General features: G+C 35.0%; 1 protein-coding gene across 2 annotated transcripts in view; it reads left to right on the top strand.

Annotated features, from left to right (window-relative positions):
- The window catches only part of ANO3 (anoctamin 3), a 125,527-nt gene that overhangs the window by 64,737 nt on the left and 35,860 nt on the right, over window positions 1–24,930 (top strand). For both annotated transcript variants that reach the window (XM_056493625.1, XM_056493626.1), the window contains exons 4-8: window positions 3,932–4,068; window positions 16,807–16,959; window positions 17,962–18,062; window positions 21,048–21,092; window positions 24,775–24,906. In XM_056493625.1, the coding sequence (XP_056349600.1) occupies window positions 3,932–4,068; window positions 16,807–16,959; window positions 17,962–18,062; window positions 21,048–21,092; window positions 24,775–24,906 (568 nt within the window). The remainder of the gene's footprint in view (window positions 1–3,931; window positions 4,069–16,806; window positions 16,960–17,961; window positions 18,063–21,047; window positions 21,093–24,774; window positions 24,907–24,930) is intronic.

The following is a 24,930-nucleotide window of genomic DNA, read 5'->3' as shown; positions in this document are numbered from 1 at the left end:
TTATGTTAATTTTCCTTTCCATAACTATGCCACATTTCAATTGAAAAACATTTGCTACCATACACTACTGTGTATATGTAAAATATATTGCTGGATTGCATGTTACAGAGAAATCAGGACAACTGCTTCTTATCTCCTGTCATAAAATTGAAATGCTCTCTTGGCCCTCCAGAAAGGTGTGATAGTGAGGAAGATAGCCAAGCAGCTAAGAAAACCCAAAAAGAAAGATTCAAAATGTGGCCTTAGCTATCTGTTTCTAAACTTCTGCATTTTTGTGTAAAGGATTTCCAGAAATGAAATTGTCTTCAGTGTTTTAAAGGAGAGATGAAAAAATGGTTTGTAAACAATTATTACACTTTTTTTCAATTTTAGCATAGTTTTGCATTTACAGCCTTTTTACAAAGGCTAGAGGTTTTTTGCCATACTGAATTATTAACTGTACTGTAGATTAACTAAAAGCTAAATACAGCACATCTCATCAGCTGTCATATTTCAACATATGAACATTGATCATTGGACATTTTGACAGAATAGTATTTTAGTGATTAGACACACATCGTTTGAGTCAGATCAACATTTTTTTAGCTTTGTAAGGAGGAAAAATTAATAAAATCCAAGTAAACATGCTCAATAAAAAAGCAAAATCGTGAGGGCTTGCAAGGCCACTGGTGTATACAAATGGGGCACTCCTAGGTCACATCTTTCAGCTGTGCCCAAAGCACAAATGGGGGAGCAGTCATTAACAGCAGCAGGGAAAACAACCATACAATGGTTAGGGTTGGGAAGGACCTCAGCCACGAGCTAATTCTGGCTCCCCTGCCATGACTTCAGGCAGTCAAGCTTTTCTTACGGTGTTTTGTGGAGCTGCAGCCAAATTAAGATCTATTTTTAATTTAAAGATGAATACTTATGCTGCAAATCAAACAGACTGTTAGTCCATATCATTGCATTTGGAGTAAGTTACAATAAAAACATCCTTGAGCAGTACAGCTTGAGACACAAGACTCAGGGATGCTGTCTTGGTTTGCATTGTGACAGTCCCACGTGGAAGATGAAATACACAACCAAATAATAGAAAGTGTGGAGGAAAGGATGTCAGAAAACAGTGTTACTTTATAGCCAGCCATGATACAAAAATGTGATAGAAGCTTAGAAATTGAAGTTGCTGAAGGAAGTCTCAAGGACTAAAATCACTGTGCATTTAGTATGCATGTTATCTTTAAGGAAGTGTAATTTGGGCTTAGTGGGTGGGAAAATACAGGCAAAAGACTTCCATTTTTAATAAAAGTAGTGGATGCCTTATAATAGAAAAAGCATCTGATCATAAAAAATAGAAAAGCAACCAATGCTATTAGTAGCAAAAGTTAGCTGTTGTTATCTTCTCTTAAATTCTTTTTCTAAACCCAGCATACTTTGTTCTTTAAAAAAATTAAAAATTATCAAAAGAAATTTGCAAAAAGTTCAACTTGAGAAATGAAATGATTGTCCCAAAATGTATTTTATGATTTTTCTTTCCAACCTATTCTGGTATAGAAATATTATGCCTTCTGTTGAACTTTGATGATTATATTATTTATATTAACAATTTTCTTTTAGTATATGCTGCAAAAGAGGCAAATGGGGTGACTGGTAGCTACAAACTCTATTTAAGGGGTTTTGCTGACATTAGTGTCCAAAATTACATGAATGGTGAGAACAATGCACACTTTTGAATATACCTTTGAAATACAAATTGTATGGTATGTGTCTCAGTGTTATATTTTTTCAGACAGGTGTAACAAATGCTTATTGAAATGGAATGTTTAAGTGCTAAACATTATTCCCCTTTTTACTGTATTAGTATCATTGCATAGTGGGAGAGTGCTTTATGTACATAAAATAAGTCATCAGCTGCTGAAAGATACAATAGGAAGTATCTTTGAATTTTATATAAGGTTTCTTTATAATTACAAATTTGTTTAATTTTAAGGGTTGTTTTGGGTTTTTGTTTTGCTAAAACAAATTTTGACTACATTTCAGGCAAGATAGCAGATAGCTCTCGGTGAAAGATTTTTTTTACAGGAGAGATGCTGCAATTTAAAGCATGTGTCCTTGAAAGCATAAAGATGTTTACCAGGTATAGTGTGTTAATCACAGAGGGAAAACTTATTTATAACTTCAAACTATTGAAATAAAAAATTTTAAAAATTTTGCAGAAGGTTTTTTGTTTTTTAGTACTAGGTGTACTTATAATGTGTAATCCTCTAAAACTTCCTTCATCCAAATAGACTTCTTAATATAAGTAATAGTGTTCCTTTCAGCTTAAATGACCTAGTTTAGGTTTTGTAGGCCTGTCTCTTCATTTTACTGACTCCTATTACAAGGAGGAGTAATTGATCTTTAATAAAACTAAGATCTTGATCTTTAGTAAAACTAAGCTCATCAAACCTAGACAAAGGTCAAATCTGCAGAATTGCTAAGTACTGTTTCCTAGTTTATTTACCTACCACCTGAAACCTTCTTTTAACTACATTCATTTTTCTTGAGCAGAGAGTAAGTTGTATATTAAGTTAAAACACTATTAAAAAGAAATAAAACCCCTGACTTAGGCACATTGACAATTAAAACTAGCTCTTTTGTACATTGAGAAATCCCATCACAGATTTACCATGGTTAATATCAATGTTAGAAATTATCAAGGGAACATTTTGTATAATCATTATATTGCAACTAAACTGAAGAAAAAGTAGTGCTCAGTAAATGTTCTGGGTTTTAATATGCCATTTCAGAAATGCAAAATGCTTAGGGTGCATGAGATAATTGTGGTTTGTTGGGCTTTTTTTAAATTTCTGAGTACTTAGTGTAGAGAATTTAACTGAACAACTTAATGAAAAATACTTACATGTTGCAGATGAACTTTTATGAATTTTAAATCCATGGAATTCAAGATTGTGGTTCCCACAGCAACCACGACTTTTTTCTTGGCTTCTATTTAGGGTTTGGAATTACTGAGCTAAATGCTGTTCCTAGTCCACCTGACTTTTCCCATGTTGATGAAAGCTGAGATGGGAACTTGACTCAGGATTTGTGGGTAAATTTTTTTGTCTGAATATGTTTCTTTTTCCAATTTGTCCAAGATAATATTGTGTGGCAATGATTATGACATCTTTTTTGTCTTTAGCATCTTTTTTCAAGACTAGCCATTTCCCAAAATGCATTAAAATTTTCAGTCCAGCACTGTGCAGACATTGCCCTTCATTTTACTCCTGTGGGGTGTACAGGGCAAGAATTGTCATGATTCTTTGATGGACAGTGTGGGTAATCTCAGTTTCCTGCAGCTCTCCTAGTGTACTCAACTAAGTTTTTATAAAAAATTCACCTGAGCAATTAAAACTATATCCAGTGACAAAGCAAACACTTCCTTCACAAAGGCCTTCTACCTTCTACCACCATCAGGTACACCTATTAAAATGTGTTCTGAAGCACTTACTGCAATATCTTATTGTGCACATTTTCAAATGCTGTATCTGCATGTGTGTAGGGGAATTGGGCTTTTTAATTGCTTGTTTAAATTTAAAGCATGAGATTTTACTCTGGTCTCCAGAGTGTGCTGCCTGTTTGGTGAAACATCTTGAGCCTCAACAACTGTGAGTCAAGCAGTTGAATATTCATATTTGTTTTTTAGAACTACTCTAAAGGAGGTTATTGACCTTTTTATTTGAATGCTAATAAAAAGCCATTTCTATAGGCCCTCTACTAAAAATAGCAGTCCCTTCTAGTTTAAGACAAACATGATGACATTTCAAGCATAAAGCTTTAAACAGGAAAAGAAATATGTTATTAAAAAGTGTATACATAAAATGAATATTCAACTGTGGCTGTAATAATGCTGTTTATTTCTATCCACTGTAATCTAAAATGAGCCCATTGTTTTCTTCTGGTTTTCCTTCAGATGTAGGAAAGAACAAAGATACATATGCACATGATTCAGAACATGGGAGTTTTGATGCTCGTACAGATCAGTCATTGCTTATTCAAAATAAGCTCACCAGGCAGAGAGCAGAACCTCGAACTAAATCATCTTTAAAGGTAATGGACACAAAATTCTATTAAATTGTATCAGCTGTCAGAATGTGATTAAAATTTTTTAAAATGCAATTTTTAAAGCACTGCATATGTTGCAGCCTAACTAAAGGGGTGTCTCATGGTAAGGGATTTAGGTGGCTCCCAAATTGTTAAAAATGATAAAACTTCTAAAATAATTTTAGTTAATAATTTTAAATAACTTTTAATTATCGTTTGAATTAATCTGTTTGTTAATTAAGCTGTGTGTTAAGTCTTAAATCACTTTTAGTTAGCATTTAGCAACGTTGTCATGAGCTGTTGTTGTGGGAACACAACTGCATAAAATTACTGAAATTAGTTTTGTTAAACTAAACTTGATATGCTTCACTGAAGAAAACCTGGGAGAAGAGAGATGCATTGTTGAAATTGGTTACAAGGAATGCAGAATTTATGGATCACAAGATCATTTTGCAGAAACCAGAAGAAGAGGCTAAGTATGTGTGTTAGAGGAAAGAGATACTAAAAATATTAAAAATACAGACTAATTAGGATGTGTAAAGAGAGCTAAATAAGCAGTAGAGGATAGAATATTAGTTAATGAAAGAGAATTATGTAACTTAGAGCTAATGAACACAAATTCCTTTCTTTGCTAAGAATTTATAAATAGGTTAAAAAGTTTTGTATCAGTTTTTATTTGGAGGCTGGTGTGGGAAGATAGTTTGTAAGGGTAGTGCAGAAGGCAATTTTCCTCAGTGGATTACAGCTATGCTGATTGCTGAGCAGTGGAGACAGCCCTGCCTGCCCCATGGGGATGGGTTATAAAGGAGAGGTAAGGGACAGGAAAGGTGAGGAGATGTTGTGTGGGGGACAGGCAGGGTCAGGCAGGCAAGGGACAGCTTGGGTTGGCCAGCCATGCAGAAGGAAGGAGGAGAGGAGCCAGTGCTGTGTGGAGCTGCCTGAAAGAAGGCATGAAAAGTTTTCAATAAAGGACTGATGATGGTGTCAGTGCAGTCCATCTTGACTTAATTGCTACATAATGGTGATGGCAACGTGACTGGGACGGGGGCTGTAGGGTGAGGTACAGCCAGAGATGGAGCCCAGTGATGCTGAGAGCTGCTGGTCTGGACCTGACTGATTGTGACACCTGGAGGAATGGTTATCCAGGTGAGCCGCTGGGAACAGACTCTTTCATCTGTATGAAAAACTTGGGGAAAGGGTATTAAGACCTCTGACTATGCCCTTTGTAGGGTGTTATGTGTGTTATTTTGGCTAAGCCACAAGATATTGAGACTGATGCAAGTACTGCCTTTAGTGTTAGGGTGTTTAAAGATTATGGGATGTGGTATCCAAAGGGGGCAAGGCAGCTGCAGGTTTGGCTGCCACCTGGAGATTGCTCTATGAGACTTTGAAAGAATGGAAAACAGAGCAGGATGAGAGAACAACAGCAAAATTAGGTTCATCTTGCAAATGTGCCTGTCCCTAAAGTAGAGCCTGCTAGAGCTGCTTCTGCATCCACAAGACTGTGTTAAGTCTGTGTATCCCTCTCCTGCACAGCAAAAGGTTGAATTAAGTGCTGAGTCAAAAATATGTTGCTCCTTAGCAGTTAGTTAAAATAGCTTTATAAAACTTTATCACTTCATAAAAACAACCAAGCTGAAAGGAACAAGTGAAGTAATTAAAGCAACAAGATTCAGGAAAAGCTGGAAATGGTAGTTCTGTTCTTCAGTGCATTGTGTCTATTTGGTGATGAAACGTATATATTGTATTTATGAATTGCAGTTTTCTGATTCTTGAACTTTAATAGTATGTGTTGTGTGAGTCTGGGTAATATATCAAGCTTAATTCACAAATGCTTTTCAGAGTGAGGGGAGAATCCTTAGTTTGATGTTGTGTACTGATAAAAGCCAAACTAAACCAAAGTATACAGAAAGTTAACAGTCAGTGAGAAAAGAAAGAAGAAGAATTAACTGGAATAAATTGGATGTGGTTGTTTATACTACTGCAAACTTTTACTTTGAGTAATGAAATTGGAATATATTGGTTATATGTGAGGAGAAACTTAAGTTTTTATTGACTCATCTAAGAATGGCAGTAGCCTTCTTTCAATAGATTTATATTGCACAGAATTTAGGATATAGGATTATGAGCATGGAGTGGAATTCATGTCATCTGAGTGGCCTCAGAATTTCTGAAAGTGTAGAAGAACTATGTTCACCTAGCAAATGGTCAGTCAAGAGTGATCTAGATAGAGTACAAGATCATTCCTCTAAGCAGTATTAAAATGACACCTAGACATACTGAATCAAAGATAAAATTCACTTATGCATAGGTGAGTTTAGGAGTATTTTCAGGAGCCTCAACTAAATACTGGAAAAGCCATCTCCTCCTACAAGATAAATATTGTATGCTACCTTGCTTAATAATTACACAACTATAATATTCCTCACAATGCATTTTCTCCAGCAGTTAATCCACTGTAATGTCAAAGAATTATGTTGAAGTTTCTGTTCAAAACATGTATCTTTTTTTAGTCATACTTTCAAGTAGGAGACCCTTAATTCTCCTTTCCATGAAGCATAATTGCATGTGTACATGTGACAAATGACTTCAACCTCAAGAAATTCTGAATTATTTATTTCTTCGTGCACTGGAAATAGTGAATTCTGCAGCACAGTTTTTTTATTTTTACCAGTGATTCTGTGATTTCTGGTGCATGCCTGTAGGCATCAGTAATCCTGTGTTTCAAATCTAGTATTGCTTGAATTACTGTAAGATTCTGTGCTGTACACACATGCTCTTTGGGAGACCATTATAGAGTTCTCTCATGGATTGTGCCTGTGGCACTTTGTGATTTTAGATTGAATGCATGCATTCAAGGGTCATGTAACTTACAGGTAATTGTATTTACAGATTGGAAATCTGTGATGTGAAAATGAAACTCAGGAATGATCTATATGATATATATGTCATATATATAACCTTTCCTGGGTTATATTTTTAACCCAAACAGTTGCAATGAGAACTTCTTGTATTCAAAGATTTATTTTTTTTGGACTGTTTCTGCATGACTAGATGAACTAAGACAAATAATAATGGGTGTTCTTGTTTGATTTTGTTGACTAAGTAGACAAAGCCTTTTATGTTAATTGTGGTCGAAAAGGCAGAAAAACAATGTGGAGTCTGTAGAATTTAGATCATGTTACTGAGCACTAAATAGGTTCAATAGCAGGTAAGGCTGCTGCCAAAACAATCTAGTAACAGATGTTATACTCTATGTCTAGTAACAGGGATTTCACTGTGCTAAAGAAAAAGACCTCTTTTTTTTTTTTCAATTTTCATGTGAAATATAAAATAACCACTAGCTGTAATTTTTCCTAGCCTTGCAGTCAGGATGGTTATGAAGTTCATAATCAGCTAATAAGCTAACTTTTTTCCAAAGTTTAAGGAGGAACTTTTTATTTGTATTAAGTTTAAACAAAAAGCTTTTTATGTCTCAGTCTGTGTGTGTACTGACCTATTGAACAAATTAGTTCAGAGTTCAAAAACACTCTTCTCAAGGTGCATCTGGCTTTTAGCTTTGCCAATTCCTTTTATCACAGCAACTGCTCTGGAAACTTCCTTCTACATTTAGAAGGACTGTTTTTGCAGTCCTTCTGCCATGAGGTGTTTTGGTTTAACCTCAGATGGGTTAAACCCAGAATTCAAAGCACAGCCCTGTACCAGTTACTGTGAAGAAAATTAACTCTATCCCAGCCAAAGCCAGCACCTGAAGCAACCAAGCAGGATTCTCCTTCCCTTTACCTTTGCCTGCAGGAAAAAGACAAGGGGAATTTAGATTAGTCTTATAGAAAAAAGGAACTACACTGTTTTGCCTTTAGATTATTGCAGAAGTCTTTGTGGCAATTAATTTAAAAAACCTTAGGGAAACTTCTTCCCAAAATGGATATAAAACTGGCCAAGGAAAGCTTTTAATTGTTTCTGTTTCAGCAGTTTGAGACTGCTGAAAGCACAGAATACTGCAGTACAGCTTTACAGCTGGTAAGTACTCTCACATATTTGAAATGTAAACTGATCTGTCACGATGAAAAGTCTCTCCAGTCTGACCAGATGATGAGAAACACTGCATTGACCAGGAGTGCAAGGATAAAAGTATATTTTTCTTCTCTTCTTTTAAATGTTTCTAATTTTGCCTTGTTTTGGAAGGGTTGTTGTATACTTGAGAGACTCAGGGGAAAGTTGCTAAAAAATTTGTTTGCAATTACTTCTTGGTGCCATTATCTTTCCCAGCAATAAGGTGCTTGAATACTCCAGCAGTAGTGAATGTGTCTGGCTGACATGATGAAAGCCAATACACTTTCTATTTCAGGAATTGTTTAGTTTTTCATATTATGTGCATGCTACCTCCATAAATCTGATTCTTTTTGGAAAATCAAATCAATATTTTCCTTATAGCAACCAGATGCCAATGTATTCATCTACTTTTCTTGTTTCCATGATTGTGATTTGTAACTGGTAGTTTCCTGTAGTGTAGGCTGGTATCATTTCAGAATGCACAGATTTCATATTGAAAATTGTGAGTTGCTCAGATCCATGAAAAAGCTGTCATCATTATCCATCTCTGCCAACTTTTCATCACCAGCTGCTCTTGAAATTGCATAGAAAGTATGTCTTCATGTATGTGATTCTGCCCAGGGGTCTCACAAGAAAAAATGAGGCCAACAAGGGTCTGTTAAGCAAAAATGAGTAGTGTCTGCTTTGCAAGGGAAATGTAGCAAATGAGTGGGAAGTTAATACTTGAAATGTTCTAGTTTCCTTAGGAAAGGGAAGAAGGCTTAAAAAGACTTCATCACTTGAGTGGAAGGCAATGTTTCTCCAGAGAAGTGGCAAAATCAGTAGCAGCCAATTCTTTACTTATTGCCATTACATGTATAGTAGTAAGACAGGAATATTTGAGGAATTACACTTCCATTTCCTTCCATTCACATCACTGTTGCTCTCTTTGATCTAATAAATTTTTTATCTAGACACTGCAGTTTGCTATCTTGCAAGGTAAAGAAAGGATTTTATTTTATTTTTTTTAGAACAGGGTTTGCATTATTATCACTGTGGATTCAGGAGCTGTGAAGAAATGCTTCCTATACAATAGCTTAGTTTACTGCCTTTTTCTGGTAGTCCAAAACCACAGTCTAATAACACAGAAGTAAATAAAGCCTAAAAGAATTATAACAGATAAAATCATTATCCCAGAATGGAAGGATGGGGTCAATTGCAGCAAAAGTTGACTTCATGTTTGTGCCTTTAGTGCTTGCCTCTCATCTCCTGTGAGATTTTGTTTAAAAAAAAAAAAAAAAAAAAAAAAAAAGGCTCAGAAAATATTTCAGGAAATGCAGGGTAAGTAGCAAGTAATCTTAACCTAAAGAAGAAAATGTTTGAAAATAATCAGGTAAAGAAAAGTTTTCAGTTATGTTAGTATGCTTCTTAAACCTCCCTATTAGACCTCAAGAGCAAGCAGAAGAGATTAAATATTAAAAGTCTCCTGTCTCCAAACATCCTCCATTGCTGCTCCCTCGTGGTAATATTGAACAGACTTCCTTTAAAAATTTTGCATATCACCTACCCACTCTTTTCCTGAAGTCAGAAATGTTTTTCATAATATATACAAATGCATTTTTCATGCTTACTCTGAGTAGAATATAAATGGAAAAAGTGTACTTTGTGAAGAAGCTAAAATAATTGCTAATCCTTTAGTTTACTCCTAAAAAGCTAAACTGCAGTTTAAGTAGGAAGGTCAGATATTGCTGGAAGTCTTTGTCTGCACAGGGAAGAGCTTTGTTCTGCACAGCAGTGCAGTCTCACAGAAATGCAGTAGTGTGGGTAATTATGGCAGCCTGTCATGTTGTCTTTGATGCCCAAGATACTTTGGATCTCTTTGCATATGCAAATATGTCCCCAGTTTTCTTTCCTAGGTTATTTGCACAAGAAGAATGCTAAACCAATATACATTTAAAAGCATCCAGCTGTTTTTGAAATTAAATAATTGAAAGGATGATTCTAATAAATCTGTTTATGGTCTATCCATTCCTACAAACACAAAAAGATGAAGTTTAACTTAGATGTGTGCTTAGAGAATTTCATGTAAAGCATGCCTTAGATTATTCTTAACCAAAGTATGGTTCAAAATGTAAAAAATGGCTCTAGTACTATTCAAAACCACAGCTAATTCCATATAATTTTAGAAGTCTATAAACTTATTAAGGTCTCAACTTTGCTTGCTTTGTTTCAGGATGTTTAAAAATCATTATTTAGGTACCCACTTTTGTTCATGGGAATAAATCCACTGTAGTTGGCATCAGATGTATTTATTTCCAGATAATACTTAAGGTATTAATTGAATCATAAGCTCTGAATTTTGGCACTAACCACTTACATGGTGGTATCCTTTGGTGTGAGTAATCCTGGAGATGTTAATGCCAAGTTCATGGCAAGAGTATTAGGGTGAATTGGCAATCTAAAAAAATGAGATGGTTATCATGAGTCAGCCAGTAATCTTTCAACCTATTAGCATCTTATGAACAACAATAAATTATACTGGAAGAAAGTTTTCTTTTATTAGAGAGGACATTCTACTCAGAGATAGAACAGGAAAGCTGTTCATGTAGATTTTGTAGTTTCAGGTAGTTGCTGTGTTGAAGAAGTTAACAGATCAGACTTTACCTCTGTCAAAAGTCCAGCCCTGGTTCTTCAAATTGTTTCCATGGTTATTTTTGCTTACACATGATTTAATAGCCCATAATTATTCTGTTATTATCTCTGAAAGATTTCTTAAAAGCATGAAGTACAGAAAACTGCTTTTCATGTGGTAACCAGTGTGTTTTTGCATTTTAAGTGTCTTCTGCTCTTCTTACACCTCTGTTCCAAGCTGAGTTTTCCTTACAAGTGTGCAGAGTGATAGTGCATATGCATGTATACATGTGTGTTGGAGAGTATACATACATATATACACAAATATATATATACACACAAATATATATATATGTATGACAATCCCTACCATCCTTTTTGGGCTCTAAGGTACCATACCAACATATAAACATCATTTTATGGTGGTTTTTACAAGTTTCTAAGTGTCAGCAGTGCATCAGTGTTTCCATGAGAAAGCAAATACATTTCAGAGTCTGCTTAGTTGTCTTTGGTTCTTCCTCCTCTGTTTTCCTGATTCTACAACTTTTCCCTGTGTATTTGTCTCTAAAAAATGCTACTGCTGAGGTGGTGCTACTATGGAGTGGTGGGATTGGGACTCAGTGGTTGGATTCAGTACTTGCATTTCTACTGGTGAGTTCTTCCCTTCTCAGAGTTTCCTTGGGAATGAAAAGGAGACACTTGAGTAAGTCTCTCTCTGTATGTCAGTTCATTATTGGTAAGGGTTTAGTCAAATTATTTTTCTCCAGCACATCTAGCATCAGAATTCATGAGCTGTCTTAGGAAGGAAATTAATTCTCTTCCAAACACCATCACCATAAAAAAATTTTGGGGAGAGAAATTTAGTAAATTTAAGTGCAATTATAAAAGAAGATTCCTGAGGACCAACTGTGTGTAGCCATCTATCTTTTAGATCCCAGGCACCAGTCTGTTGGTATATTTACTTTCCTTTATATAGTTTCACAAATGTAATCCAAATGGCACCACCCACACAGAGGAAAGCTAAGCTTCATTCTCTATACTGCAGAGATAAAATAAACATATTTTGCTGTGGGAGCTTAGTTCTTGTGTACTGTGTAAGTTGTCACTTGGTTAAGTGAATGCTCCTGTTGCTGGTTGAGGCTGACAACTGACCTTTTCTATGTTTGTATAAATGTTTTATATATTCTTTTTGCTAAGTGGACAAGAGTCCTTGAAGTCAGAAACTGAAATAGACTCTGCAGTGCCTGAGTTACACCCCAGTGTGAAAGTCCTTTCTCCCTCTTCTGGGTGTGTTCAGCCAGAACAACCTGTTCTGGGCTGAGTCCCATGGGCTCAGCATCCTGCCAGAGCAGCACTCATGTTGTGCTTTTATTGATGGTTTATTTATAACTGCTGAATGCCAGGGCAGTAGATGAAACTATTTTCTAGATATACTCTGAGTATATAACTGAGTAAATCTGCAGCAAACTACTAAGAGATGTTAGAAAATACATTATCAGCCTCTGTATTCATGTGTGCAGTTATATAAAATATGTAGAAATCATGCTTATCTTCATTGCCATCTCTGGAAAATTTCAGGACACTGTTAAGCAAATAATAAAATGTAACTATTGAAAGTCTTGTTCCCAGCTTTTCATTTAACATTTATGTATGAAATAATGGTAATGAAAATTTTATGTGAGATGAATATGTTATATTTGATTTACTAGATGTTGATACTAAATTGGAATAAATTAATTTATTAAAATAAAGACATGTATAATCTAATACTGCAATATTTCCAAGGCTAAATTCATACTGAAGTACTTTTATTATTTTTCCTGAATAAAAGTACCCTTGGTCACTATTCATTACTGACATGCATTTAAGCAGGCATCAAATTGATCAATCAAATAGGTTGAATTAAAGAATTGCAGATTAGAATCTCAGTTGCCTATAGTTCTCACTGTACAAAGCAATGACAACAAAATTTAAGATTCCTCAAATGTCTATTTAACTCATCCCCTAGAATAAACAATGCAACCAAAACTGACCCATTTTTTTAGTAGTGGTCAGAAAAGTAGGGATTAACTTTGCAAGCTTAGAAGGACCAAAGGTCTCTTTGTATTGTGAAGCTGAATGTATAGGAGTTTCTTTTTGCTTTGTCTTGAATGCCATTAAATGTGGCTGAATATCAAAACCTGGCTTCAATCTACAAAACAGTCAATATTTTATATTATTAATATGGTAAAATATGATAGTATCCTATTGTGATAAATAGCATATGCACAGTAGCATATTTGTATATTTTTACATAATAATATTTCATCTACATCCTTATTTTGTTAATAGTCATGTCTGACTAGCTAATTGTCAAGTTTAGTAAGAAAGTCTGTAAGAGGAGGAGTGCACATGTTTGGGGAAAGAATAGTGATTGTTTTAAACATAGTGACTTTTCATTTATATAATGTACCTTAGGGGCACAGTAAATTTAAAGGGGATATTAGAGTAAAAAAATTTCATCAGTTTTTTTAAAGTGATGATAAGTTTCTCCACAGCTTAAGAAACTACATTTATTTCATGGCAGAATTACAGCAATGAAGCAAATTTGTCCTGAATTTGAAACAAAGCAGAGCAAGCAGTTCTCCCAGAAATGAGCTGTGGACATCCTTATCGGAGGTCTTCTGAGTTCTAAAAGATTTTTGTGGATTTGGAGGCTTCTGGACAATGTTCTAGAAACATTCTACTAAATTAGGATACAGTGAATACCATGTAACTTACATGAATCTAAAATTTGCTCCTGTTTTGAGAATGGTTTCAAGTCGCTCTTTAGCAGTATTTGTTTCTCTGTATGGCATGAGAAAATGATAGAAATTTAGTTTCCAGATCAGAACAGCAGTGAGACACAAATGAAATATAAATAATTGCAATTACTGTGAACTGTGCTATTTAAATTAATTGGGGAGAGAAAGATCCAGTAAACCAGATGTTCCCACTTTGTAAAAAGGGCATTTCTAGTTAATTAGAACCTGAAAAATAGTTCATTAAAGAATCCCTCCATATTGGCTAAATCCAAGGATGTTATTTTTATACATTTCAATGGAAATATAAACTCTTTGTTTTATAGCTTTGCTACATATTTGCACTGTACTTCCACCTTTTTTTTTTGTTTGTTTGTTTGTTTGAGCCAAACATTTTTCTAGAATAAACTGGTCAACGTGTTTTGCCTTGTGTAAACTTCATTTGAATGGTAGTGGCAGTATTTTGAATTTTACACTCTCAGACTTCAAAGCAGCACATCATGTGATTTGTTATACTAACCACAAGCTATGAAGCAACCAAAACTGTTGAGACATAATAAAAACAGGGAACTGCAGCAGATCTACAGTATCAAAGCCTCAGGTAATAGTTTGCTGTGATGCAAACCAGTATCTTATGATTCTGCATAATGAACAAGCTTGAGTGAAGTGGTACCTCAGCCTCACAGTTAAAGTTCTTCTGTTTAAAGACTTTGAAAGAACAAGGTTAAGCTGAATTGTTGAGTTTACTATCTGAACTATACTGCAATACTCTAAAAGGAGTTTTTCAAAACAAATGAGTTTTCATATGTGTGTAAATGTAAGAAAGCTTAACAGATGGATGTTGTTTCAGAAAATCTGGAGGAGTAAGGTGGTGGAGAGGATGAGAGAATGTTGATTAGTCCTTTTATACACATTTTTCAGGTGAAACAGGAAATCTTAAGCAGAATAGAGGAGACTAAGATTTTTGCACAAAGTATTTCTTCTGATGCTTTTCTCCTTTTCTGATCCTTTTCTCTGTTGAAAAAGGGGAAAGAACGAAATAATGTATTGGTGCAAACCAGCAGATAAATAATAAATGATCTGTGCTTGAATACCTGCTGTACTAACAGCTGATTCCTTGTGCTAGGTATATAACATACCCTGACATGTATGTTTAATTGAAATTACTGCTCCCTATTGTCCTTTCATGTTATGGAGCTCCTTCAGATCAACTGAAAAAACCCAACTAAATCACTCATACAAATCAACCATATAAATTCTTTTACTGGTGCTTAATTACTTAAGTAATGACTATATTACTGCTGATGTAGGTGGTGAACATTGTTTGTGAATAGCACAAAAGAGAAAAAAAATGGTGTCAGAAGCATTAAAATGAGTTAGTCATGAAATCATTGTAATATGGGCCAGGTTCACTGCATGGATGTGGAGAGTGGCTTTCCTGTTTGCTTCTCAACCTGAGGGGGTTGAGAGTGGTCTGGCATAAACAGGGATAGAAGATTTCTTCCTACTGACTTCACTGCTCATTGTGTCTTTAGCACTGACCCCAAATAATTGTTTGATGTTGATGAATATGAGGTCATATTTGGATACTGTCATTAATCTGAGAAATAAAGCATCTTTTTCCAAGACTGAAGAAAATCAGATGTTTCAGAAATGTGGAAGGAAAGACTAGAAATAATAATCCAAAGAAAGTAGAAGTGTATTACAAAATGTAGATGTGATTTGCAGCATGCCTGGACAGAGATTGCACAGGCAGAAAATGCATTAAAGAAGTTCCCCCTTTGGGGAATTTTTGGCCAGGCTTTTTGTATCTGATTGTTCCTGCCTCATGAACTGTAAAAGCAGCCCTGATCTGGTTTTGTAAAGTACTTGTACAGGAACCCTTTGTTGTTGAAGAGCAGATTCATGGCTTGTGTCTTGAACCTGAAAAAGTTTGTCTTTTAAGAACTTGCATATTCAAACTTGCACTTTTGAACCTTCAGTGTACTACTTCACCTTCAAAGCTCTGCATCTTATAGATTTAGATAATTAAATCAGTAGCATTATAAAAATAATAAAAAATAGTGTTTTTGCTACCATTCCCAATCAGAATTCTTAGAAGGGGTGACAGACCTTATAATCAGTGCACTGACAGTCTTGGTTGACACTCTTCAGCTGCCTTATTATGGGTTTCAGATGTTATTTTTCTGACTATGAAGAAAGATATTGAGGTGGTGGGGTGTGTTCTGAGAGAGATCCAGGGCACAAGTCTGATATGGAGTGGCTGAGGAAGCTGGAGTTATTAGTTTGGAGAAAAGTATTGTATCCAGTTCTGGATATGGGATTGTGACAGGATGGGGATCAGCCTCTTCTGCCACTCAGCAGGACAGGAGGAAGTGGCCTCAGATTGCACCAGGGAGCACTCAGATTGGACATCAGGAAGAATTTCTTCACTGAAAGGATGGTTAAGCATTGGGACAGACTACCCTGGAAGTGGATGTGGCACTTAGTGCTGTGATTGAGTTCTCAAGGTGGTGTTTGGTTGGACTCAGTGCCCTGGGAGGTCCATCCTAACCTAATGGCTCTGTGACTCTGTAGTCTGTCATCAGTGTTTGGTCTCTTCCAAATCATGCAAAGCTCAGAATGCAAAAATAGCTTGCATTAGCAGCAGCAGCAGCATGTAAAGCAGGGTTTCCCATATCAAGGTCAGGTAATTCCTTGTGTTTGCAAGCATGGTGGGAAGGAACTAGTCAAGACTTAAACATTGCATTGAAAAAGCACTTCAACTATACTGTCCATGCAGACATTCATATAAATAGCATTTCTTTTTAATTATTTTATATTTATTTCTATCCTGGAGAAATAAATCACAAACAAACACAAGTATGTTTGTTCTATAAAATTTGCAGAGGTACAAAGCTGAGAAAATTGCTCTAATTCTCTTGCCTTTATTTTTTCTTTTTAATTCCTGTTTGAAAGTAGGGATTAACAAAAGTTCATGTCCATACAAACCACACAAGAATTTTGAGGTTTTTTACACAGCTGAAATAACTGGCATATGGGTTCTGTGATTGAAGCTGTGAAGGTAATGAAGTATGAAGCTAGTATGGGTGAAGCTGTTTTATTTTTTTCTGATTAATTTAAAATCCTGAGCAACAGATGCATATCACTTTTTCATTTTTCTGAATATGTTACACATTCATCCTTCAAATATGTGGATATTTCCATGGTTTAGGAAGTGCTGTGTTATATACAGTTCATGATGTAGCTTTTCATCTTCATAGCTGCCACGTTTAGAGTATTTTTCCCTTCTGTTTGCTAGAGTGATTCCATGGCATCATCAGGACTCTTCTTCAAAGATGGCAAGAAGCGCATTGACTACATCTTGGTCTACAAGAAATCGAGTCCACAGGTAGAGAAAAGAAGCACATTTGAGAAGAATTTGAGAGCAGAAGGGCTGATGTTGGAACGGGAGGTGAGTCCTGTTGCTCTTGTGGCATAAAAATCCCCTTTATAATATTGTCATATTTACTGAAATGATAAAAGATTCCAGACAAAGTTACAAGCCTTTCCAGTCAGGCTGTTTAATATTTATAAATATGTTTAATATTTATAAATAACTAACCTGACTAAAATTTGGTTTTAAGGCTTTTAAGAATTGTTACAATATAGTTTTGTTCCAATTTAAAGAAATAGTAAAATCTTAGCTTTTGTCAGTTCAGAATTATTGACCTTCAGAAACCAATGGTTTTGTAAGATCTGAAATGTTTTAGTTTTCCACTAGTATTTTATTTTGTCCACATCTTTTGAGAAAGCAATATATTTGAGGTAGTAGTATGGAATTGTGATATGACTTTATGAAACTGGTAGCTAAAATTGTAAATATTGTAAGTGTTGTTAACCTTTTAACTACATTTGCTTTTACCTTTACTTACCAAACCTTGCAAACTCAAGCTTTTGAAGGCTTTAATCAGAGTCAACCCAAATATCAAAGTATCTAGTTATAAAACCTCAAGCAGATATATCTGGGAGAAGGGTGGAGAACTGAAGTGTTCATATGAGAAGGTGAATGCAGAAATCTGTAAGGCTGAAACTCTTGTTTTATGTACAAATAAGTGATAAAAAACATTTGTATAGAATGCACATTGTAATTTTATAAAAAAAAAGGGTGATTTTTTTGAAATTTAAAATTATTACCATGTAGAATTTATTCCATATTAGAAGGTGCTGCATCAAGTCTTTACTTGTGTTCATGACCAAAAAGATCTTTCATTTTCTCTACTAGTCTACACATACTGCTGTTTGTAAGGGAAAAATATTACTGATTCTCCTTTGTCTGGGAGAGCACTTCTTTTCAGAGTTGTATGCCCAATTCAGGCCTAACATCAGAATTTGACTCTGAAGAATGCTTCCAGAAGGAGTGGCTGCTGTGGGTTTAAATTATTAATATGTATTTGCATGTTATTGTTCTTTACAGCCAGCTGTTACCAACAGTGATATCATGTTTGTTAAAATTCACTGTCCATGGGAGACATTATGCAAATATGCAGAAAGAATGAACATCAGGATGCCTTTCAGGTATTGTGGAAACTATTTTAAGAAACCTACAAATTAGTGCTTAATATTGAAAGCTCATCATTTAATTAAGTCTAGAATGCAGTCTTTATTGCTCAAGAGCCAGGCATGCTTATATTTATTTTAGTTTATATAGTTTATAGTATTTATATTATATATTTTATATAATTATAGTGCTATTTGAGCGTATCTAGTTCAAAAAATACTTGTCATTATATTAAATATAGAAGTGTTTATGTATGGGTATACACATATGAATAATCTAAATTCCAATTAAAAATTATTTTTTCTTACTTTTGATGCATTCATTCACAAAACTGTGTTTTAGGATTGGTTTGAATGCTTTATAATTTTGGTTACTTCTTAGATCCATAGTGCTCTCAGAACAAAAAAAGCTGACTTGCAATCCTGCTTCATTTGGAAGGCATGCTAGATCATGTTTGTTTACTATATTATTAAATGACATGCAAATATATTCTTGTTAGTATTTCCCCAAAGTGTTTTTATTCCTGGACTGTTGCTTTAGCTTATTTTTGTCCAATTTATTTCAGTAAACCAAAAGTAGGTAAAATACTAAATTGTACAATTTCACCGTTTTGGTACTTCTGCTGTACAGTGAAATACATATATTTGGGAAGAATTTTTTCCACCTCTACCTCCATAATAGACCTGTGAGAAACAGTAAATTGGACAACATTTTTATTATCTTTAAAAGTATTTTAATAGGAATTTAAGTGAAATTGCAGTCTAAAACTTGTGTGAATATTTTAGTATATTTCTCGAATTTCTGTACCTTTTAAAACAGAAGGCTCAACACAATTCTGTTACAAACACAAACTGGATGTAGTAGAATTGAAGAATGGTCTGCTCTGCTTTGCCTCAGACTTTACCAAGTGTCCCCTACAGGAAATGAACAATTTTTCATGATACCTTCTTTATTTATAGAAAACTGTGCTTTAGAAACTTGCTGAGACAAAGCTCAAGCCTTCATCTTTGTTCATATTTGCCCAGATGATTTTTCATGGATGCAAAAATACAAATCTACACTCTTGTAACAACATCCTGTGACCACACAATTCAATTACATATTATGTTGAAAACCCTTGGGTTTGAAGGGTTGAACTTGCTTTTTTTTTTAATGAAACATTTCCTACCTGGATGGGGTACATTGTATTCCTGAGGTAACTATTCAATGGACAAAGGAACCTCAAAAGATGCAATTCTCCCTCAATTCGTGATTACTCAGTGAACTAGAGTGTCTTCCTCCCAAAAAGTTTTGGTCATCCTTAGATTTAAATAGACCTGAGAGAAGAGAGTTGGACTTGTGTCCAGCTTGATCTTTGTGAGTCCCTTCTTACTTGAGATATTCTGTAATTCTAAAAAGCAAATTGTTTCTCTTAGTCTTTACCTGTTTTATCAGTGTTTTCTGACTAGTTCTGGTGTATAAAGATGAGAGGTGACCTTCCCTGCAGTATTTTAATGCAGTACACCCATTTGCTCTTGCACAGCCTTGCAAAGTTTTGGCTTTTAGTTATGACCACTAAAATACACCATATGTCAGTATCATATATGAATAACACATGAAGAAGTAAATTCATTCTTTTTAGTGTCATTTTGGTCAATGCAGGACTCTAAACAAAATCAGCAGAATTGTTTTCACACAGGTTATTCTTCACTCTGTTTCTGAAAAGTAAAAGTACTTCTGAGATTCACCCACAACCCCAGAACTGTTTTAGCATGACATTATACCAAAATGTGTTGGCAGATATATAATATATATAATATGTGTAGTATAGATGGAACATCAATGTTTCAATTGCAGAAGGCATTTTTTCTAAAATTTTGATAGACAGTGTGCAGTAATCATTATTGTCCAGTATACAAGGCTGACTTTGCAATTCTACTTTATTTGGAAGCATGTGTATATGGTTTCAAACAGGGTTTGTGTAAACATCCAAGTTGGATCATGACTGAATTACAATTTTTTAACTTTTATAGGTGCATTTGTTAAGTATATGATCTGTCAGTAGAAATGCAGCTACTATATATACAGTATAGTGTATATATACTTTCCAGAACTGAGACAAAGCTTTAATTTGATTTGTCTAAAAGTAGCTTGTGGCACATAGTTATTATTGTTTGTAATTAATAAATTATTTGTATCTGCAGCTTAGCTGAACTGTGTGTGCAAAACAGCCAAGTTTAACTAAAGGAAATTAAAAAAGGCTTTTGTTAAAAAAAGTCTGAAAACCCTTTAAAAACCCTTCATTGCTTCATTTACAATTCTGCCTAGAAGTACCAAGTGTCAGGCTGCCAACAATCTGCAGATTGGTAGATACATAATTTTCCAATGGCCATGTATTTTCCAGGCAAGGTGTCTTCCACCCTCTTTTTAATTTCAGTGTATCTTTTAAATTGTATTAATTTTAGTGGATCTTCCATGTCAGGAATGTCCTTGAATAAATCTCAAATACTGCCCAGGTGTGTGGTTGCAGATCTTGCTAACTCCTGAGGAATCTGCAATAATCAGGGCTTTTGTGGGGTGGAAATATGATGTGAAATTATAGGAGGAAGCCAGAAAAAAGGCCTGAAAACCTGAAACTAGATGTGGAAAATATAACCATGCAGCAAATACATTTAGTTTCAGAATGACTGTTCTCAGAAGAGAATTTTCTGGGAATTTCTGGTCATGTTTCTCTAAGTGAAGGGTGGAGGAAAAAGAACTTTTAAGTGACTTACTGATTAACTATCATTATTCTCAGTAGCTGCAAGTCTAAAATGTAATTTTAGAACAAAGATAAAACGTGAAAAATGTGAAACTGTTATTGTAATGACTTATTCTATTTCAGTTGCCTTTTAAAATTATTTTTCACCTTTTTGTCTATGAAAATGTAGTTTTAAAATGTCTAGCATTCTTTTATAATGTACATATCTTTTTCAGCTGTCTCCTGCTTGATTAATCTCAGCTGATTTTTGCTGTTCTTTCAGGAAAAAATGTTATTACACTGACTGGAGGAGCAAAACCATGGGCAGGTTGGTGGGTGATGTGTAGCTTCTAATTTTGTCAGATAGTCACCCTGCTAAAGAGAACCCATTTGCAGTTGTAAATTTATCCATGAAACTGGGAAAATTAGATTATTTTCCTGAAAACTCAAAATGTGTCAGCTCAAAGTGTTAAAATATTCATCTGTAACAAGGTATTTTAAATGCTTTGCCAGTTCTCATTTTAGAAATGTAAAAATGTTTATGCCAGGGAAATTAAAAAAAAAAAAAAAAAAAAAAAAAAAAAAAAAGACTTTATCCTCCCAGCAGATTTAATACCAGATCTTTGTCTGCCATTACATCTGCTGGCATGAGGGAATCCTCCTTTAGCATGAAGGATGCTTTTGGGTGCATGTCTCAGATTCTGGCAGCCAGCTGCTGCCTTAGATGTGCAAACATCCTTTCTCTCCTGGATGTCCCTGTGATCAGGAGCAAATCAGTGCTTTGAGTTTTTATTTGCTGGCTGAGAGAATAACTTGCAGAACTCCTCTGTGGCTGGCTGCTGCTACTGTTAGTGTTTGTGTCAGCCAGGAGAAGGGTACAGGAGGCCATAGGGCAGGTGCCAGGAGCCTGGCAGTGAGAATGGGGGATGCTGAGCTGTAGTTACTCCCCACTGCTTTGGTCAGATGTAATTATGTCTTGTAAATCCTAATCCCCAGCAGAAAAGATACATGTAAATGTTTCACGTGAGGGAAATCTCCTGAAAGAGATTTCCTGTCACAGGTTTTCTTGAGATGAGATTGCTTGATCTTGACATGAGATTACTTTTGATTTAGGTTCTCTTAGTGTTACTTTAGATGGTAAAGAGCTCTCATTTCTCAGGAACAATTCAGGGAGTCTCATAATAAGTTTCAAGATGATCAGCTATGTTGAATGGTAAAGTGAGAACTTGAAACACAGAAGCTGATAAGATCTGTTGAAACAAACCAATTTGTGGCATAGATTTACAACTGCATTTTGTCCTCTTCCCAGTTCACATGCTTGCCCCATTTTATCATGCTTTATGATGATGCTTTTAATAAAAGGCAAAATCAACAAGCTTCACTTCAAAATTGTCTTATTTCATCTATGGTCCATCTGGTGAGTCCTGGATATTACATACATTTTGTTTTCTTTATTTAGAAGGATAAGATGTCTGAAAGATGCAACTTAAATTGAACAGTACCTGTGAATCAGGTACTAAGTAATTTTCATGCCAGATCAATTTTGTATTTTGAGATAAATGCTTTTACCTGTCATTTACTTTGTGAGAAGTTGGGTATGAATATTTTGCTGCATATAATTTCTTTTCATAATTCAGTGCACAAAGAATTGTGTGATACAAAAGAAATAAAGAAAGAAGCTATATTTAAAATTGAAAGCTAACTCTAAAATTGCTGTCATACATATTGCATGCATACCTCCACAACTGTCATTGTTACCTTGCACCTTACAACTTTTCAAACTTAACTGCTTCTCTGTAATTTATTTCATCCCTTGTTAAAAATTCTCAGTAGAGTTTATATGAGCTGCAATGAACTATAATTAAAATTATTGTATATCAAAATATTAAGGTTATAAAGTTTCTATAATTAAAGAATACAAAGTAACACTAGTATATTAGAACTGCTGTGACATGTACATTCTCTAACTTTGTTGACACTGTTGTATGATAGATATATATGTATCCATATATGTTCTTTAAAAGGTCTGCAAATGATCATTAAGTGCATGAGTGAAAGGACAAGAAAAATGTAATACTTAATTTCTTTTATGTGGTATATCTCTATTTATTTACCTTTAAAAAGCCCTTAACATTTTATTTAATTCTATGAAGCTTGATTTCTATCCATAGAATCACACTATAGAAATAAATTTATCATTTTTTTATGAGCAATGTTTGGAAAGCCTTCTTCTCAAAGGAAAGCAATATACATGTAAATAGGGTAGGTATCAAAAATTGTCTGAACTCTCAGATTGAAGACTGAATAATCTAGTAAAATTATCTTGTAATTGCCACATTTGACCTGCTGATTTCATGCTGGTGAAGGATGGCATCAAGGACAAGAAAGTGGAAAGACAGTTGTCTTAGTATGCAGCTTCACTCTGCCCACTTAAATGTTAAAATCACTTAATACTTCTAGGGATAGAGAGCCAAAAATAAATTTGCTTAGCGCCTGATCTGCAATAAGTTTGCTTTGCAAAAGGACTTTAAAAATCACACCGAAGTGAAATTGTTGATATCATTGCATTAAACAAAAATATTATAATTTTCTTCTTTTTCTAGTGGTGATTGTGTCTATTCTTGAGCCTGTCAACCCTAACCTGTTTCCCATACAGTACATGGAAACAGTGTCCATGAAATTTGGTGGCACATAGTTGACACTTCTGGCCAGTCTTGAGAGTCACAAACACCAAGTAAACTATTGGGTGATGACTGCTGTCAAAACTACCTGACATGACTGGTGAACTTGTTTACTTCTGCTATCTCATTCCATGAGTTTGAGATAATGCTAAGATCATCTATATACTGTGTTCCTTTCCATTGCAGTCTGTAATCTACAGTATTTTTGGCTGAACTTGTTCTGCAAAAAAAGATGAAGCAACCAAATAAATCAGAACAATATGACAAAGACTGGAAGTGGAGCAAAGCTGGAATTACAAGTATCTTCATGAAATATTAAATTGTATAGCTAAGAATGAAATGCACGTGCATTTTAGAGTGCCACCACTTGTTCCAAGGTGCACAGTGTTCCAGTGGCAGGAGTGGTTTCAATAAAAGCATGCCAGAAGCAGCATCACAGAACTTTGCAACCCCATTCCAATGGGACATTTTTTATCTCATTGCCTGAACCACTGACTTCCCCAGAACAGCTCTCTCTGCTTTTGCTAAATAGGCTAAAATGAATAGTTTAAATCAGGAATCTGTTTGAACTGCTACTTTTAACCTAGAAAGCCACTCTGAATAAAAATGAGGCATCATTAAGTAAAGGTGCTAGTAGAGGAAAAAAAAACTTTTATGTTGCCAGTATATAATTTAATTGAAGATACAACACTGATGTTCTGTTTGTGTTTTGTAGTATCAAGTTTTAGGAATCTGGACAAAGCCATATCTAAGGTTTTGGGGTTTTTTTGCCTAAATACTGCATAACCATTTTGGTGAAGCATATCCTTTATTTTACTTGATGTTTAGGTACACTGTTTCATCAGCTGATATCAGCTCTTGGATTTTTAAGAAAATTTTGCAGGGGACAACTTTGTTGAAATCAGAAAATCATAATCTGATCCTTAGCACTCTCAAATTTACTTAAAATTTTATGAATTTTAGTGTCCACATGGCCAGGCAAGAGAGCAGGGAGGAGTTTCACTTGCTTTGTTCAGTGCAGCTGGATATGTTCTTGACTAAAGCATCCACAGTTCTGCCACATAAACTACCTTGGAAAATGAGTTTCAGTCCTATTTTGAGCCATAACCCTACTAACTTAAGGATGAATTTTATTCAAGTAAAGTGTTCAAGATGGATTGCAAATATTGTTCATTTTGCTTTTTAACTCCTTATTTTCTTTTATTTACTCAATGTGGAAGTTTCCTGCTTTCATTTAATTTCGTTTCTAATATGCTGTCACTAAATATGCAACGCTGGAGGTAGGAATAACAAGGAATGGAGAGCATTAAATCTGACTTATTGTTGCAGTTTGCAGAGGAATATCAGAGAGCTGAAGAGTTGGTTGCCCAGAAATCCCATGAAGCTGGACAAGGAGGCGCTGCCCGACCTGGAGGAAACAGATTGTTACACAGCCCCGTTCAGCCGCGCCCGCATCCACCAGTGAGTGCTGCCCTCCGGAGCACT

The sequence above is a fragment of the Oenanthe melanoleuca genome, chromosome 5 (assembly GCF_029582105.1).
Source record: "Oenanthe melanoleuca isolate GR-GAL-2019-014 chromosome 5, OMel1.0, whole genome shotgun sequence".
NCBI lineage: Eukaryota > Metazoa > Chordata > Aves > Passeriformes > Muscicapidae > Oenanthe > Oenanthe melanoleuca.
The sequence above is the reverse complement of the archived record's forward strand: the minus strand, read 5'-3'. Positions and strand labels throughout refer to the sequence as shown.